Consider the following 19,058-nt stretch of genomic DNA (forward strand, 5'->3'; position numbering starts at 1 on the left):
TCTGGGAAATAATGACCTGCGAAGTGGCAATGGGGGTGTTGTTCTCTCTGGCACAAGGGGGAAACGAACCTAAAACTATCACAATGGGCAATTTCCCCAGGCACTGAGCATCCCTACTGATATTTTGTAGTTCATTGCTAAGGTATAGAAGAAACTCAGCTCAGATTTTGTTTCTTTTTCTTATGAGTACCCTCAAATGGAATAGATCAGTTTGTGTTGAATGGAAGGTCTCATGTCAAATTTACAATATTTTCACGTGCTGGATTTGAAGGAACCTGTCTCATCCTTTAATTCACATTTAATTCAATTTGATTTGGACTGATGGCCTCAAATTATTATGGTTCAGATATTGAACACTGAAAAATCACTCTGTCGTAGGACCGTATCCGTTCCCTTCTATCCATTTAGGAGAATGGAAATGTTAGAGCCTGCCAAGTCCATTACTGATTTGGAGATACTCTTGTGTCTTCAGCCAGTATTTTTTGTAGAGGGGTGAAGTGTTGCACTGACACTGGCATTTACACATGGATTGTGGAACCCCGTATCTCAGTTGAAGAGTATAATCTACCAACACCTGCCCAAATTGGGTGTTTCCTGGGTAATCAAGCAATTTTCATGTAAGTCATTTTGCAATACTAGCATTTTCAGCTCTGGAGACAAATGGTATGTGAGAGACCTGACTCTGTAATTTAGCAGAGAGCAGTAGTGGGTGAGATTTTCTGTGAATTGCATGTACAGTGTGATTATATGTAGGGGATCCCATTTTTCAATTAAATTTTCAAAGACTGAATGAAAAGTTGGCATCACCATCTTGATTAACTACATAAATATTTATTCTACTCCAATTAAAAGAACAACTCAACTACAGTATGTTTGCCTGGGTTGATTTTTATTATTTCTGCTCAAATGCTTTCTGGAGGAACCATAAATATCACCATTCCTTTCTTTCTCCTCCTTTATCCCTATCCAATCTCTTCCTAACGCTATTGCTCTGCACATTGTACATGGTAGCTCATCACAGTGAATCTCAACTGAAGGAGATGAAAAAAAAAATTACTGCGCCTTTTAAATCTGGACAGAGTAGGCATTTGGGGTATTGAAGTTTTCTGGGGTGCTTACAGGAATAATTTTTTAATAAACAGCTGTGTTATCCTAAGTGTATGGATGTTGTACTAAACTTTGGCTCCTTCTTTTAACAGGCTGTGAAAGAAGAGACCTCTTTTGTAAATCCCAGTAAGACCTCCAGCCTGCAGGACCCTAATGTAAGGTCTGTTGCTTCTTGTCCGTAGGGAAAATATTAAATAAATGCATGATATATTGAGGCATTTTCCAAAAATTATCTCAAACGGGTGTTACAAGTCAGTTTGTTCATCCCCGGGGTGCTGTGTAAAGTTCACCAAGCAATGACCTGAGGAGGTGTCTGTCAGAAGGGTACTTATTTTATGCACATATATCAGATATAGTTAAACAATTGATAAAAGCTCAAGGTAAAAAATCAGGTCTGGTGTCAAACTTAGACAAGCTTATATAAGAATAAGTCAGTTTTCATAACTTTTGTATCAGAAATGTGCTAGGTGTCCAAACTGGAATATCTTTGGGTTTGTGTTTTTCTGATTTGTGCAAGGTTTTTTTTTTTTTTCAGAACAAAAGGCATTTGGTATACAGCCTTCAGAAAAATGGCTCATTTGCAGACAGTAGTGACTACTTCGGATTGTACTTTTATTCTTTTGATAGTGGATAGCAGTCTTCCTTTTTTGGGGTGGCCATTTTGAAGAGGCATATTATTTGTAAACATTATTTGAATGGCACAGCATTCTGTCTTTCTGCAGGTGATGAGAGAGTTTACAGCATGGGTATTTGGAAATTGCCTGCCTCTATATATATGGTAGTGCCATCGCTTTGGGCATCTTTGGTTCCCAAATCTGAGAGGAGAGTCTGATGAAAAAAAAATATGGATTTAAAGCATGGCAATCACACTGGCTGTTAATCAGCTAATTATGCTAGTGTATATGCTATATATATGTTTTTATATATGTAATACACATATGTATTAGAGCACTAGTCATCTCATGATTTTATTTTATAACTTTCTGGTGGTGACTCTTGCAATTGAAAGCAGACATTTGAGCATCTTATACAAAAGTGTGGATGAGAGGGCTAATGAATTATGTTTGACAAATTAAATCATTCTGAACTTAAAAAGAAACAGGTATAGTCGTGAAAATTTGTCAACCCTTTTTTCAAATGTGTATCTTTCCTATAAGGTGATAAACCAGCAATAGTCCTCAAAAATAATTTCATTCAAAAATTCCTTTCTGATCAAATTGGACTAGCAGAGCTGCTACGTTTGCTTAGTGAAAGCAGCTACTTAGACTAGAAGAGTAAGGATGGTTGGTGATGCTGAGGCAGGAGGAGACATGAGGCGACGCTATTGCTTTCCATGGCAGTCCCTGGCTTGCCTGCAGTACAGCTGTGATTCCCAGTGCCCCACGTCTCTCATCTCGGGACACCCTGCAGAGCTGTAACTGCAGCCTGGCAGGCCATGATTTTCCCATTTGTTTGTCTGCAAAGTCTACTTGATATTTAGAATCACCCACTTTTCTCCTGTGCCATTGCCCTTTTTAGACCTCTACAAAACTTTCTTAGGACCACTGAGAAAAATTCATCACATATGTTACACAGCAACCTATTTCTTTGTTTAATAGAAATGGGTTTCATGTATTGTCTTTGCCACAACACCCTTTGTTGGGTTGCTGTCACTTTCAGAAGCAATTCAGGAGGACTTGGTTTGTAAATCCCTGTGTGATTTGGAACGTGGTTAAAGACTTGTTTTCCTTACTCACCTTTGCTGAACTTCTGCATAACATCCGGATAAAAGCCTTTCTATTTCACATTTTGTAATAGATTCCCTCCTTCTTCATCATGCTGAGTTGTAAATTAGTTGTGTGCTTTGTGAGGTCAAGTACTATTCAGCATGAGTAAGGGTGACAACCTGGCTGCAAAGCTAGTTTTACTGTTTTCTTTTGTACACATCCAAGCTTACAAACTTGTAAAAGCCACTTTGGAGTTCTCGGTATGCAGCAGTCTGGTGTATATTTGTCTAATATTTATTTTTATCTGGTTTATGTCAAGCATTGTTTCCTCTACAGTCAGCTGTGCCAAATGAAATGATATTGTTTTATTGCTTTGTGTCTATGTCCTGGAGGTGCAAATACACAAGTAATCAATGCTCAGGGATAGACCAATTTTAACAGCTTGCATTCAAAACTCAGAGAATAATGCAAAATAAATTCAGTGTTTAACCAATTCTCATTCTCCTTCAAGTGGCTTCCCTTTCTGCAGGGATATATGCACCCTTGCAGATGGCCAACGTGTGACTTATTTGCCAATAACATCCTCGATAACCTCTATTTTCTGGACTTGGATGGACACAAATGAGCCTTTGCTCTGCTAGGAATTGCATCTGAGTAGAGTCAAGGGTTAGTTCATACTGGTCAGATAAGTCACCTGGGAGTTTGTTTCTTCTTTAGTTGAGAAATACACAAGTATCCTTTGTGAAAAAGCCCTCCCCATGGAATATAATTTTTATTCCTGTAAGTACCCATGCAGACATTCCTGTAGGTAACAGCTCTGTGAATGTTTGAGGAATGTTTGTTTGCTGAAATATCTTGCCAGTTGAAACAAGTATCTGTCACAACTATTTAACAACACTGCACTCTTTTCATGCAAGGGATTTATAGCAGGGACAGTGACTTCATGCATTTGATTACTGATGACTGTACAATGCACTAGCAAAATGCTCTGGTTTTTCCAAACCCAAGACATTGGGAAATTTGTTCAGGCTAGCTAGTAAGCAAACATATGCAGTTTTGATCATTAACTGAAGCATGAATTGTTCGTACAGATAGGGAAATAGAAGGTGAGGAAGGACGGCAGTAGTGCTTGTTTGATTAAAGAACTGTGCTCTCTTTGCTACCATTTTGTTTACTCGTCCATTGCCACGCTGAAGATTATACTTCTAATGAATTAACTGCTTGGATATGGCCTGTAATCCCCCTGAGCAATTATTTTAGCATCTGCCACGGCAGACTCAATTTGGCTAACAATTGCTATAGCTCTTTGTAGAATTAGTTCTGGTTCAACTAGTCATTACTCATAGGTATGTGTGGTATAGCCACTTTTGCTACAAGCAGGTCTCCAGTCATTTTGTTGGGCATGGCCTCAGAGTGATGTATAATGTTGTGCTTATGCAAAGTTGTCATATATTGGTCAATTTATTCACCTATTTTCTGTGTCTGTTGGCAAACTGTGGATCCTTCTATATCTAAGTCATTTTAAATATGGGGAAAAAACCCACAGCTGAAGCTGAAATTGCACTATTTTGTCAGCTTTCAGAAAGGGAAAGCCTGTGAAATTTGCTCTGTCATTTGGTGCACAGGCTGGAAGTGCAAGGTTTGTCTCCCGATCTCCCTGTTAATAGCTAACCTATACACGTCAGATTAAGCTTCAGGAGGATGTGGGACCACAGAATAGTACGGTCCTCTCCTCCCTGCTTTTGGAGAGCAGTGCTGTGTGCCTCTATAGCTTTCCCACCTCTGGATAGGATTCTTTTTCTCCCAGGCTGTTTCAAGTGCTGGTTCCCTCATTCAGTGAGGAAAAACCTGGTGACTCAGTCAGCCCAATACATGCTGCAGTGTCCTAGCTTACAGTCTCCTTATTCCGCAATTAAGACTGATGTAGTGTACTATGAATCAGGACACGACACAGTCATACATTCCCCTCGCTGACCCTGCTGCTTTGCTGATAACCCCTAGCAGAGCAGCAGATCTGCACAGTGGCAGTAGGGAGGTTGAATGGTTCCCTCAGCTGGATCCATCCAGGCTGCACACGACAGAGCTCTCAGCTGAACAAAGTCAAATGAGAGCAGCTAACGGGAGGGGAATTTCAAAAGCGGGTTAAGTAGGAGAGCCATGAGTTATCTTGATAAGACACAGAAGTCCTACCAAGAAGAGTTCAACATGTCTTTATTACAGCTCTGTTGTAATAGACTTGAAAGCACACACGTTTTCATCAACACCCAAGTAATATGTACAGAGAAGTACAGCCCAGCTATAAAGCTGGGGCATAAGCATTTTGGACAAGGCAGAACATAATATTGGTTTATGGAAGAAGAAATACTTGAAAAAATGTGTTACTCATGTATTTGCATTGTTATCTTTTTATACTGCCTGTATGGAATCAAGGAGAGATACAGTTAGTTTGCAGTTACCACGAGACATGCTTTGTTAAGGCATGTAGTAAAAACGTGTTTGTGTGAGCATTGGTCTGGTTTGGAATTTGCAATACCAGTCATTTTGCAATGATTTTTAGCAGTACTTCTTTTGGGATGCAGGGTCCAAGTCTGCAAGGGAGGCAGTGATCATGTCAGTCCTTTTTATGACCAATGAGACAAATTCATCTTCCACTAGAGCTAGAAAAGCCTTCTAACAGAACATTTTCTTTAGCGTTGTTAGAGGAGGACCTGTCATGGTGCCAAATGGGCCAGAAGGGATTATGAGGAAGTAACAGAGGTACTTCCCTGGCTGTTAGAAACTTCCTTACACTCAGGTATCTAACTTGGTGTCCAGATGGAAGTGTCAAGGGAGGAATGTTCAGGGAGAATTCACTGATTAGATATCTAATTTAATTCAGGTTTGAGATTACTGCGCGTTCTTATGTATAGTTTTGGTAAGGCTCTCATCACCTGCCTGCAACTGGGATTTTTTTATTTGATTCTTTTGGCCTTGAGAGATCAGGGTTCAGGCTGTCTGCCGGAGCATTTGTATAATGAGGGAAGTATAAAATATTGTAGGAAATATAAAAATGAAAATTGTAGTCACACGATTTCTTATCACCTCTGGTAACACTCTCCTCTTGATTAGAGGCCCGGCCCATCCAGTGATCAGGGATGCGGAGGTTTCTCTCCTGCAGCGTATCACGTGAATGTGAATCACATAGTCACCTCTTCACCTTTTTATAAACATCACCCATTTCTTAGTAAAGGGATGAGTTGCTGCAAAGATAACCTCCTGAACTTTCTTTCCAGAAATTTCCCACCTAATTGCCAGCCTGCTTCCTTTGTTGAATATAATAAATATATGGCTAACCACAGAACCCCATCAAGAGAATTCCTTCCATTACTCCTCTCCTTATTCAAAGCTTTGCCAGACAGAAGCACCATCTGTACAACTTCCCCAGTGCCTATACATGAACCTCTCCTGAAAACACTTTGAAGTATCTGTTTTCTCTCTGGCTATGCCTGCCGGGTAAGCCTATAGTGTGTGCCTATATGTGTGTGCACATGCACACAGATTCACACACAGAGAGTCTGGCTATAATTAACATAAAGGTCTACACATCTTTTATTTTGTTCTCTTCTTCAAATATGGCTGAATGTAATCCCTGGTATAACTCTGATGCACTGGCTTCAGGAATTCCAGTTTGTGAAGAATTAAACCAAATTAGTACAGATGTCAGGAACTGCAAATACTTTGGAACCAGACAAAATACTAGTCTTCCTCAGGCATAGCCTGTTTGCCAAGCCAAACTTTCATCTTGGAACAAGTCAGAAAGTGGAAATGTTAGCAAAAATGCCTAAAGTTAAAGGAAGCTTGGTAAGAAATTGAAATAAAATTTTTAAGACAGGAATTATCTGGCAGTTATTGGGATTTGCTGATAATGTACTTTTTTCTTCATGGTCACTTGGAGGTCAGGAAAGTTTAGACATGATAGGTGTCTGATTCAGGTGATCTGGCTGAAGGTCTTCAGGAACTGGTACATGTAAACACTAGCACCTTCTTCATCTGCTAAATGTTAGTCTTCATCTTGTGAGGAGCTGTTTACTGTTACACACACAAGACTATCCAGTAGTTAAAATAGATACACTCTTTTGAGGTTATGTTTTGGAAAACTGAAACAGCGATTGACATTATTTCTAAGAAATTTTAGTTATTTATCATAGAATTATAAAACTGTTGATTGAAAGGGACATCTGGAGGTCATCTAGTACAGCCTCCTGCCCAAAGCAGGACTGTCACCAACGCTAGATCAGGTCAACCATGGCTTTGTCTAGCTGCATTTTGAAAACCTCCAACGATGAAGATTATACAGCCTCTTATGTAAAATACTGATCAAATGTGTAAATGCAAGTTCCTGCATTTCTGAGGCAGGTGCCCAAGTGTTGTCAGTCAAGAGCCCTCTTCAACTGAAGCCCTCAAGTTGGCTGGTCAGTTATTACTCTTCTTGTCGCTGTGCACCATGTGGTACATTTGTGGACTGCAATATTTATTTTCCCTTATAATATGCTTTTGGATTGCCACCAACTTTGGCATGCTTTACATCCCACATGGTTCAGGATTTGTCTGCAGATTTCTTTCTGTTTAGACCAACGGCTGCATCACCCTTTGTTGATCCTTGTTATCCAAATTATCTCATCTTTCATTGGATTGCAAATAGCAATATTCTTCTTATGTGGGAGTAGGTATAAGCACCAGCTGGTGCTTTGTGCATTCATTTATTCTAATTTTCTTTGTAAATCTTCCCATCCAAAACCAAATTACGCTATTACATTAAGACTAATTACATTAGGAGCTGCTCAACACGTAAAGTAAAATTAAATGTTATCGCACAGAGCCTGATGATGCTGCACACCAGAAAAGAAGGGTGGAAAATATTAAATTATATCAAATTATACAGGGTACAGATGAATCAGGAGGCACTCTTCTGACTGCCCAATGCAGAGTAGGCTTTGCTCATACAGATTGTTAGAATGTAATTCCCCTACTGTGGCTTGTGCATCTGAGGTATACTAGGCTTTGAGTTTGGCTGCCTTTCAATTTATGTGAATATGTCCTACACCTTTTCTGACCGAAGTGATGATACTTCTTATATATAACTTCTGTGTATCATCAAGGGAGGAGTGTCACTCAAAGTAATGTCTGCATTCTTGTGCTTTTCCCTTTCCTTTCCCAACTGCACAGACTATATTAACATTTGAATTACCATCTCTTGGTAATCTGAGCTAACATCCTGCTGAAGTACCTGGTGCAGTGTGAATCTGAACCATTTTTTTCAGAGAACTTTGTCTCTCTGCACATGCTCTCAGGATATGACCATATGAACAAGGTGCAAAGCAAAACTGCTGTTTGCTTAATCTGTACACATTTTGGATCTGAAACTAACACCTCAGTATCTGTCTTTATACATACGCTTCCAGCGCATGTCAGGGGAGCTTTCCAACAGCATATAGGCATGTGCGCAGGGAGTTTGTTCTAGCTCACCCAACAATACGTACTCTGTGCACTGACTTTCTACCAGTGACACTGACTTAGGACTCTTTGGAATCATGACTCAAGACAACATTTTTTTGAGAAAAAAAAACAACGTTCCTTTTTTGTAAGGAAAGCTAGGGTTCTGGAGTGGTAGTAGTGTTCTCAGAGAACTGGAATTTACTGTGCAGCTGCTTATCAGCTGCTTAAGACTTCAAGGCACATGAACTGATTTTTAGTTAGAAATTTCAACTGATAGAGATGGCTGTGGCCCACAAAGCTCTCTTGGACATGGTATCTAACAGCAGTTCTTACAAAGACTGTAAACTGACAGCAGGTCTTCAAGTCTGGGGCCTTAACCATGGGCAGTTTCTAGGTAGGTAGTTTTTAAGCATCACAGAGCTGAAGTTTTGGATCAGCCATCCTGTAAGAGCTGTGGCCGGAGATTTCCACGTTGACATTTGGAGGCTAAGAATAGGCATGTCACCTGGATGATTATGGGCAGCTTGTTTCCTCAAGTCAAAGATTTCAGTTCCCTAGAAAAATAGACACATACAACAGAACTTTTAGGCAGGTCAGAATTGAAGCTGATCAAAAATCATGTGCTTGGTTTTACCTGACATGAACTTCAGTGAATCTAAGCAAGTTGTGTTGTCTTAGAATCAGAATGGACTTAACTCTATGAGGCAGAGTCTGAAACAACATTTAAGTATCTCCTTCTAAAGGTATTGTGAAATGTTCTAGGAAAACTAGAAACATTACCTATGTTGACTTCTTTATAACTAATATTAATTGCTTTTAAAAAGCTGCTTTTTCATTCAGTCTTCATCCTTAAAAATAAAAACATTTGTTCTCCAACTGAAAAATCTCAACCAGCGTTTCCAAAAACAAAGTGAATAGCTAAATACACATCAGCCTGGCCTCAATCCAGTGGACAGGTTAATGGATCTTCTACTCTGGCTTTTTACAGGAACCTCACCCAGTAATTTCTGCATCAAAGTCATAACTTCAAGCTGAACTCTTGCATACCCTTTGCATGCCAGTGTGCATTAAAGATTGCAGATAGGACACTTTAGGTATGTTCTTTGACTTCATTCCGAGTATTAAAGACCTCTTTGACCTGTTGCCTGAAGTCAGATGCTGCTGAATTGCTTGTAATTGTATTCTTAATCTCTGAACTACAGAGAAAGGAGCAGTACTCAGACCTTTCAGATGAGGTTAAGTTGATGAAATACCACACTCGAGGTGCATTTCTTTGGCCATGTCCCTTAAACTGCACCTAGGCTCTTTGGAAACCACAGCACTTATAATGGCTGTCCTGGTTGCTGTATGGAGAGGTAGGATTTGTAGCTCAGTTTAACCTTAGATACTGGGTGTTGACCTGGAACATTACTCTGAGCTGGGGGAAAACAACAGTTTCTGTACCATCATTATCTATCTGTTGGACCACAGGAGCATCACATTTTTGTCGAGACTGCAGACACATTTTCATTACAAGGACAAGGGAGGGGAGGGAATTTTTTCCTTTAAAAGAAACAGAACTCAAGTGAGGAGGGTAAGGAAAGCCCACAAGCTGTTTTTGGATTTGGCTGCTGCTCTGTAACAAGGAGCTTTGTTGTACATCTGCAATCTATATTGAAAAAAAAAAAAAGGAAAAAAGAAGAAAAAACCTTTATTCAGGAAGTGTGATGCTGGCAATAGCTTTCAAATGTCTAAATAACATTTTGGAAAGCTAACCTGTCTTCTGGGAAAAGCTACCTTATCAGAGTGAAAAAGCACATATTATTGTTTCTGAACTTCCCATGGCCATAACTTTGAAAAAGAAATAAGTGTGAAACCCTTAGAGCACAGACTGAGAAAAGATTTGCATGTTTGTGTGTTTGCTTATCTTGTTAGGCTATGTCTTCGATACACAAGAGAACGCATCTATCAAATATTTTTTCCTCTTCTTTCCTTTCTTCTTTGCTTTTCCTTCCCAAGTTTTCACTACCATGTTCCCACTCAAGGGGAGTTCTGAAGCCAAAAATCAGACAGTGTTTGTTTTTTTTTTCCCATGAGTCAGCACCTGAAGGCAGGTCAACTTTCATGCAGATGGCTGTATCCTTGTAAATCATGGAGGTTTTACCCTCTGCCTCTTGGCCTTAGTCTGGGAGGATGGAGGGAGAGAGATTGTTCCAGATGCAAGAAAGGCACAAACAGAAGCAAAAAGGATAAAACCTGTTAAAGACAAACACAGAAAGCAGGTTGCCCCAGCAGACTTCGGTGGTTTTAAAATCCTGAACTGGATCCTCCAGGGAAAAAGAAGTTATTTTATCCCTTTCAGCTTACAAGGTGCACGATCATTTGCTCCCACACGGCCCACTTGCCACGTTTCAAATAAGTAGGGAGGTCTGCCCGGAGCCAGCTTAGCAGGGAACTAAGTCAGTCTGTGGAAGCCACGGTACGCAAAGGGGTAGTGCAGGCAGCAGCGTAGCCCCAGCCCTGCGAACTAGTCTCCCCGTTACGGCTGAGCCAGGGTAGGGTGGGACCCCCCGAGTCCCTCAGCACGAGCACCTACATCATGTCCCCAAGGAAGACTCAAGCTAAATCAGTGGACATCTGTGGTCACTTGAAACGTTCCACAGTGCATGGTTTTTTGTGAGCAGTTTTGGTTTCCGTAGCCCTGTTGGCTGCTACTCTGAGAACAAAACTAATTTCTTGGTGTTGGGGGGGAATCTCTCTCTAGGATTTGTCTATGTTTCGGTGCAGGCTTGTGAAACGGGCTGACGTTGGTTCAGTAGAGCCTGCTGGCCGCTGCTTAGCAGCGTGCTGGGTCTCTCAGTGCACAGGCGGTTTCTGATGACCTGCCACTGCGTGCTGACATTCGTGGTGGTTGTTGTCATTCTCACCAGGCAGTGACAGGTTTTTATGTAAGGTGCCAGGTCATTAAGTAACTGTCTTGGTTCGGTATCTTCATTTTTATGCTGTGGTGGTTGGATACTGTTACAGGAAAAAGGTTTCTTATGAATTACTGACATTGAAACAGAACCTTATAAAGGAACTGTAATACACTGCATGACTGCACGTTTTCCTTTTTTTTTTTTTTTTTAAGTCTGAGTCCCGCTGATCCCTCAACACTTCAGGTTTTGTTCAAGCTCACATAAGTTACTACATGTAGGACTATAAACTACAATGGTGATATCTGCACATAATGACTCTATTTAAATAGCCAAAATAATTACAAGGTTTTTATTCAAGAATCATATCTTTCCATATAAGATAATATATTCTGGCTGTAGAATTCAAAAGATGATAACAATAGAAGCTATTCTGCTTTATAGTTGCTTCTTTTTCAGGAACATCAATGAGATAATTCTTAAGAGTTTGTGTGATATTAAAAGCCTGCCATTTTTAAAACACAGTTCAGGCTCTGAGTTGATCAAGCTGACCACTTCTTGCATCTGGTTGCTGAAGTGAGAGTAACAACAGTTTTGAGCATGTTCAGACTGGGGAAGAGTGTTTGGAGATGAAACAGGAGCTGTCATGACTTTCCAGGCTGGTGTGGAAAGAGCTAACCTAGCAATGTTTTAATGAGGGCAAAAATCCAGCTCTGCAGTTGGTAGAACTAGTCTAACATTTCACCTCGTGCTTATGGTAGACTGGATTCAGTCAGCCTCCTTGGGTGGAGGCATCGCCACTGCTCCTTTTCATTCAGAGGCAACTTCAATTTACACCCTAGATAACCTGCAGCTTCTCGAAATGTGCAATTAAATGGTGCTTGTGTCTCTCCCAGAGGCCTGATAAATAGCAGGAGAAAGATAGTCACTACCTCCAGCCTCTAACAAAAATGATGGCAAAATTTTATAATAAAGGGAAAGAAGTTTTTGCTCTTAAAATTTTATTGCTTTTGCAAAATAAGTGAGTGGGATACTTTACTGGCATGATGGAAAATACAAGTAAAGTTTATCTGAGCAGTTACGATCACTGAAATAGGAGTAGGTGTGTCTAGTGGTACTGTATCTTGGTTTTTTTTTTTATATTGTTCACTTGAAAATTTACAGCATTCAAAGGAAGATAATAAGTTTTTCATCTGTTTGTTGGGTTAGAGAATAGGTCCTGTTTGGTTCTCAAACACTTTTAATCACAGTTGAGTGAAATTTTTCATGTAAAACTTTTTTCAAGATGAATTCAGACTTAGAACTTTAAAACGTTTCATGTATACAAATCAGTTTCATAACTTGCTTTGAAATCATTATAAACTGCTTTAGTTACAAAATTGCACGATAGCTTTTCAAATAAAAATTTGGTTTTGGCAATTGAAATAACTGCTTCAAAAGTCCCACCTCCTCCTCATTTTTAAAATTGCAAACTATGAGAATCAAAAGGAGATATATAGGCTTTGTGAAATGAAACTTTTTAAAGGAACCGAAATTATCATTTCAAACTGAAATTATCATTTCAAATTTTCCTTTGTGTGGAAATATCTGATTTACTTTCATTACAGATGATAATGTTGTCTTGAGAAATTTGAAGTAGCCATGAACTGGAAATAGATGTGTTCCTAGCTTTGCTGTTCCACACTGTGCTGTTTTCTGAGCCCCTTAATAGTATTAGTGCATCGCTTATTATCTTTTTGAGCAAACGCTTTTCAACTCACGTGTAGTTGATACCACTATTTTTGTTCCTGCTTTCACTGGGTTGATCAAAAGGTTTAAAACTTGTAACTACTGTCTTAGAAAGGTATTGGAGAATTGTGGGGACTGCTTATTCAGAGCAAGAATTTCAGCTAATGCATTTCAGAAGGCTTGAGCTGGAAATAATGGCATTACACACATTCACACCCCTTGAGGATTTGACCATCAGATCCAGTCATTAAACAGGTCTTAACATATTTATCCTGCTTATGTCAGAACTTGAATTGAAAATCGCTTTGGGTAAATTGAACTAGTAATTTTTTTCAGTTGTCAAAAGCTACCTTGGTTTAACGCAAGGTGTCTAAAAAAAGAATAGCTAGAGCAGTCATCCACTCTGAAGACTGACTTGATGAAAATTACATTGGGGGCTTCCATCATGATGTTGATTCACAGATTTCCAGATCAGACATACTGACTTCAAGATTAAAACAAGATAGTTTTTTTAGGCTTTTTTCTTCCCTTATCCTCCCCTTACTTGCCAGCCTAAGAAACTCAGCAAAAAGTCTGAAAGTCTGGCTGGATTGTTCTGCATTAATCTCATTGCAAATCTGAGATACAAATGACTGACCCTGAAATTGGAATTTGGGAAGGGGCAAGATATGAATCTTGCTGCTATCTGTACTGACTTCTTGAAATTAATGGGATCAAAAAGCAGAACAAAAATTGACAGAAGTTGTTCCATGAGAAGAAGGACTGGTAGGGTTTATGATTTATGTACGTCCTTCATACTCTCCTACTTCCCATTCCTCCATCTTATGCTATGTGGCCTTCCCAAAGACTAAAAAACACATAGGATAACTGAAGATGTAATCTGAAGGCTATGCCATCCCAGTAGGTTCTGTTGTAGCTTGACAGCAGGTTCAGAAGTTATCAGACAGTTCATGAAGCTTAAAACTCACAGGGGCATCAGAGGCAACTGCAATTCTGAAGATTAAATATGCTTATCTTATTATGGCTTTAGAAGACTAATACAATGCAAGTAGACTCAAAAAATTCAACCCAAATTTGTAATATTAGAGACATGATTTTGCCACTTCTGCCAATTGTGGAATGTACCTCAGTGCACGAGCAGTCCCACCAGCAATCAGTAGGGCTGCTGAAGTACTAACGTAGTATCTGACTTCAGATTAGATGGCAGAATACCATTTCATAAATTATTAATCAAGACTTTCAAATTACTCCTTTCATGTTTGGCATGTTTATTATGCTTATAGCATTTCTAATATACCTATGATGTATTTAATCATAATGTGTTGCTTCAAATATAAGTGGTATTTAAGGTAATTCATGTGTCTTCATGCCACTCAAGCTCACGGTTGAAACGATTTCCTCCCAAGGTCATGAAGATCTTGTATTTAGTATTTATGCTGTTTGTATTTAAGCCTTAGTTAACTCTACTGATAAATGGTTAAAGAGAAGATCCTTTTATGTGCGTCTCCGTGTTCCCATTTCTATTCTTTGCTGGAGCACTGCAGGTGTATTTCACATTCATGAGCGTCTGAAACATGTCTGAGTTTTGCTTTATTTCTAGCAAGTATCCTTTTTGTGGTGATCCAAGAAATCCATTAGTTCATTTCCCTTGAGCAGCTCTTTCAAATGCAGAAGGCTAATGTTTAATTTCAGGTACAAACTATTTTAAGCAGAATAGGTTTCACAATTAATAAAATAGTTTTTGTTAAAGGTATTTTTTGTAAAAATATTTCTGACATGACTGAATTGCTGGGCTGTTATTAAAATGTTGTATTTTGGAAACAGTGACACTTCCACGTCGCCCCTTACATAGGCTCTGTATTTGTAATCAGTTGCTGCTTTTATAAATGGTATGCAATGCACAGGAGAGTGAGTTTGCACATCCTTTTCTGTTCATGCACACTGGCCTGTGGACTATAAATGGAACAAAAGGATGAACTTCAATGGGCACTTGCCACTTTGCAAGATAAATATGTGTTGATGAGTTAGAACTTTGTTGATATGCCTGAAGTAGTTTAAATAAAGACTGTGCCACATATATTTTTCTTGTTATTTTTAGAAGTCCAGCTCCAGTACGACCTGAAACTACGCCATCAACTGGCCCTACAGAAAAGCAGGAGATTAAAGTTTCTCGTGTGAGGAAGTTAACGAGGCAGTACAGTTTGTAAGTAACGTATAGCACTATCTTTATGTTTTTGCCTACTACAGCTGAAAATGAAGGGGGATGCTAATTATTGCTCTAGCTATGCCTTCTGAAAGGCATGAGTGCAATTACAGGATAATGATCTTATACTGATACCATTCCTTTCATCACTGAGAATCTTTAAGCTTTTAATACGAAATGAATTTGCCATCCCCATGCAGTTGCTAACCCTCAGGACTGCAGGCCCTCTGCCTTCTTCTGAGCTTATAGGTTAGGAATTAAAAACCTCTTCTCCACACGAAATGTCAAAGACCTGGTGTGAGCTGGAGCAAGCTACTCTGTCTGCTTCATTACAACCCCATTTGCAAAACGAGGAAAACAGTTCTTAGTTGTTGGGTGGTCAAGCTGTGCTGTCAGCCATTCCCTCTCAGAAAGTGCACCTTCTCTCTCTCTCTCTGATTTTGTCACATGCAGAAATTGTTGAGCCGGCTACAGCTACAGCAGGCAAAGTTAGGTCTCTTAGTCCTGGCAAGAATGATCTGTGCCTATAGGGCTTTGGCATCCCATTTACACCTGATTCATCAAATTTGAGAGTCGCTGGAGATGTGAGGTACTGAATAGATGTGGAAATCAGTTTGTTGATTTGTCCTTTGTATGAAAGGACAGACAAGACCACCAGAAACTAGAGAAAAAAAGGGACAATACCAGCATAAACTTATTAGTACAAGAACACCAATGCCATAACGAAGAAAAAAATATGTATGCTTTCTACGACGAATAGTGCAGGGGGAGGCAAGTGGAATGGAAAGGAGACTAGCGGCAGGGTTATGCAGTGGAAAAGGCAATGCTGTTATTACACACAGAGAGAGAAACAATATTTAAACAGTTTTTTTATATTTATGTATTCAGGAATTAATTCTCAATTTTTGGTTGGTGAGTTTTTGAGGAACCAGTTTTGAGCATGTTTTGCCCCCATGTGGATTTTCAGTGGTCCAGTGTTAAGCATGAGGAACAGCAACCCAAGTGCACATAAACACATCTAACCACAGGTGTCACCTATGCTGTGGCCATATGTAGGGCTGAAGACTCCACAGTTAAAAATATGGGCTGTGATTTTTTTTTTTTTGTAGACCCAAATTCTATTCAATTTAAATTATCTTGTGTCTGGACTGCGAATATGGGAAATGCAAAAAAACAATGAAGTAGGATTATGAAAGGAATACAGTGAAGAAGGCCAATTCTCAGACTTGTAGCTTGGGAGTTAATAGCTCGATGACTGATAAGACTGGACCCTAACCCTTAGCTTTGTTTCCCAGACACTAAGAAGCCTTTCTGAACTGGCAAGTTCTCAACAATTTTCCATTTCCTTGTATGCAACAGAGCAGCTTTACCCAGCAAGGGTGGGGAGGGTGCCAGTGTGTTCCTGCTGAGACCGGGGAGCAAGGACTGAGAAAATGTCAGCTACATGTTTCTGAAAGGGAGATTAACTAGGTCAACAGCCCAACTCTGGCTTGTTGCATTAATAAAACATCTATTGAACAGGTCCAAAAGATTTTGTATTTTCTTTCCAGCATAGAAACAGTGTATTGTACATGCTCTGGTGCTGAATTCTATCCTTACCCAAATGAAATAAAAAGTGAAGCATGAAAAAGATAACATTAATCACCACAGCTTTATATCATAATAAAAAAAAACATAGCTATCATCCAAACAACCCACCATAAGTCTGTGAACCCTCTATGTCATGTAGTTTTGAAGTACTGTGTTGTCCAGGCATGCTGCCTTCAAGTAACACTAAACCAAGTACAGTTCTGTTCTGGAAGTGTCTGTCAAAGTGGCATGGCAGGCGTCTGTACACTGTGACTACCTAATTGGTAGTTAAAATTGGTGCCATTTTATGAGCAGAAATCATTTTTCTCATCATTTTTCTGTGTGCTTTAAACTGTCAAGCTGTAGTCTTTCCTTTTCACACACCATTCCCAGTAATAAAGGTTCTGTAGGCCAAATTGTGACTCCGTTTACCTCCATGCAATTGCAGTTAGCAACTGGAAACATCCTGACTCAGGGCTGACTGATCCCAATGATTTGTAGTCAATGGGGCTCTACAAAAGTAAATGAATGTATAATGTTCTCTACTGGCTTTCATTTAGTGCTTACAGTAGGTTAGATGGAAAGAGCTCAGCTTGACAGCCTAGAGTCCAAGGGAAGTATGCAACCCGGTTTTAAATAAAATGTTTTCTCTGTAAACAGAATAAATGGGACAGAAAAAAGATACCCTCACAAGAATGTTTCTAAAGACGTCCTTTTTGGGGTCAACCAAAATCCTTTAAAAACAGTTGGAAAACAATAGCACAGACTAGCTGCATAATGGGTGTCAAATCTCCTGTTGTTTTAAACCCAATGAAGCAGTCGGTCCCATGGATGGGTCTAACCAGATCTGTTCTTATCAATACAGCCAGTCTCTGTAGAAAAGAAAAAAACATTAGAGTAATATCAAATCAGTTAATTTATTCATATATACATACTCCATAGAAACACTACTTGCACATCATACCCGTAGGATTTCCATTTGCAGATGAGAGTTACCTAGCCAATCGACTTTTGAGGAATCTTTAAAGCTTAAAAAATCTAATTTACTTGAAAAGTTAGATGCGTTACAGATGGAAGAGTAAGCAGAACTTCACTCCAGAGCACTACAGCTGACATACAGGTTTCCAGTGCCTCCTCCATCACAAGTATGGTCAAAGTCTGGTGACATTTTCTAATGAGAAGATCTGTCTGCTTTTGTCAACTGCAGTGATGAAGATGACCTTCCTCCAGCACTGGCAGCAGCAGCAGCGGCATCAACACCTGTGTCTTCAGCATCTCCTGGGTCACAGAAAACATGTACGCCACAGACGTCAGAAGGACAAACACAGGTTTCGCCTGGTGGCAAGGTAATATGCAAAGAGATGAGCTTATGTTGGTTCGGAGAGTATTCAGGAAGGGCGGGAGGGAGTTGCAGATAACATGTTTTCCTTAGATGGAGTAATTCTACATTTAGGAGTAGTTTTTAATGCAGAGTTGTAGTAATATGTTTAACCTGTTGTGTAGGGAAATATTTAGAGCCTGCTCCAAGACCCAACTAAAATCAATAATAGTTTTTCATCAACCTTAGGGGGCAGTGGGTCAGGATTAAACTAATATTTACCTTGATTTCAAAGGTGCATAGTTTTGTTGTCTGTCTTTCCTGAGTAGCCATACTTAAAAAACATGGTATGAAATTTGAAATCCATTTGGCAATCTAAGCTTTATGGAATTAAAAAAAAAAAAAAAAACAAAACAAAGACAGCTAACAGAATTACAGAAATTAAATGTTTTTTTCAATGCTGGGTTTCTTCTTTGCCTTTAGAGTTCCACAGATGCTGGAAGTACATTTACTTTGGAGCCAGGTGACCTCCTGATGGATTTCACAGAGGCCACACCTATGGTAAATAGTTTCAGTTTGCAACCAGGAAAATGTAAAAGTTTTCAATAATTTGTCTGCAGCTAAAATCAATGGGATAGTATGCAGTGTGTTGGATAGTGCACAGGAATAAAGTAAGTTTCCTTGATATTTGGTGATTCCGGGCATCCATCAAACTCAGCTCAGCATCTCTGAAAATCAGTCCACATCAACAAGTATTATGGCTGAGCTTTTGAATGTGATTCTTTATTGTTGGATGATTTCTTGTTTCTCTCTCCTACCTGGGTATCTTTACACCTTGCTGCACTGGTTTCACGAGCTTCTTTGTCCTTTTAACATAGATTCCTAATGTGATCATAGATTTGCTTTTGGGAGTTGTCTGGAAAGTCCCTTCTTCTCCCCACAAGTTTTGCTCAGACCTTACGCAATAGCCAATCCAAAGACGTGTACCTGCACTTTCATGTTGCATTAGCAGAGTGCTTTGCTTCACTTTAAGGCAAAATAGTCTATAACGTGTTGAT

At 39.5% G+C, this 19,058-nt stretch overlaps 1 protein-coding gene across 7 annotated transcripts in view; it reads left to right on the forward strand.

The window, feature by feature from the left end:
- EPB41L4B (erythrocyte membrane protein band 4.1 like 4B) overlaps nucleotides 1–19,058 on the forward strand; it is a 196,316-nt gene that overhangs the window by 131,122 nt on the left and 46,136 nt on the right. For all 7 annotated transcript variants that reach the window (XR_015705195.1, XM_087759587.1, XM_087759548.1 and 4 more), the window contains 4 exons: nucleotides 1,200–1,267; nucleotides 15,009–15,113; nucleotides 17,890–18,028; nucleotides 18,484–18,561. Coding sequence is in view for 6 of the 7 variants with exons in the window: in XM_087759587.1 (XP_087615713.1) it covers nucleotides 1,200–1,267; nucleotides 15,009–15,113; nucleotides 17,890–18,028; nucleotides 18,484–18,561 (390 nt within the window). In the remaining variant the exon portion in view is untranslated. The remainder of the gene's footprint in view (nucleotides 1–1,199; nucleotides 1,268–15,008; nucleotides 15,114–17,889; nucleotides 18,029–18,483; nucleotides 18,562–19,058) is intronic.

The sequence above is a fragment of the Nipponia nippon genome, unplaced genomic scaffold, assembly GCF_047370975.1.
Source record: "Nipponia nippon isolate SJK-2023a ecotype South Korea unplaced genomic scaffold, ASM4737097v1 scaffold_1, whole genome shotgun sequence".
NCBI classification, from domain to species: Eukaryota; Metazoa; Chordata; class Aves; order Pelecaniformes; family Threskiornithidae; genus Nipponia; species Nipponia nippon.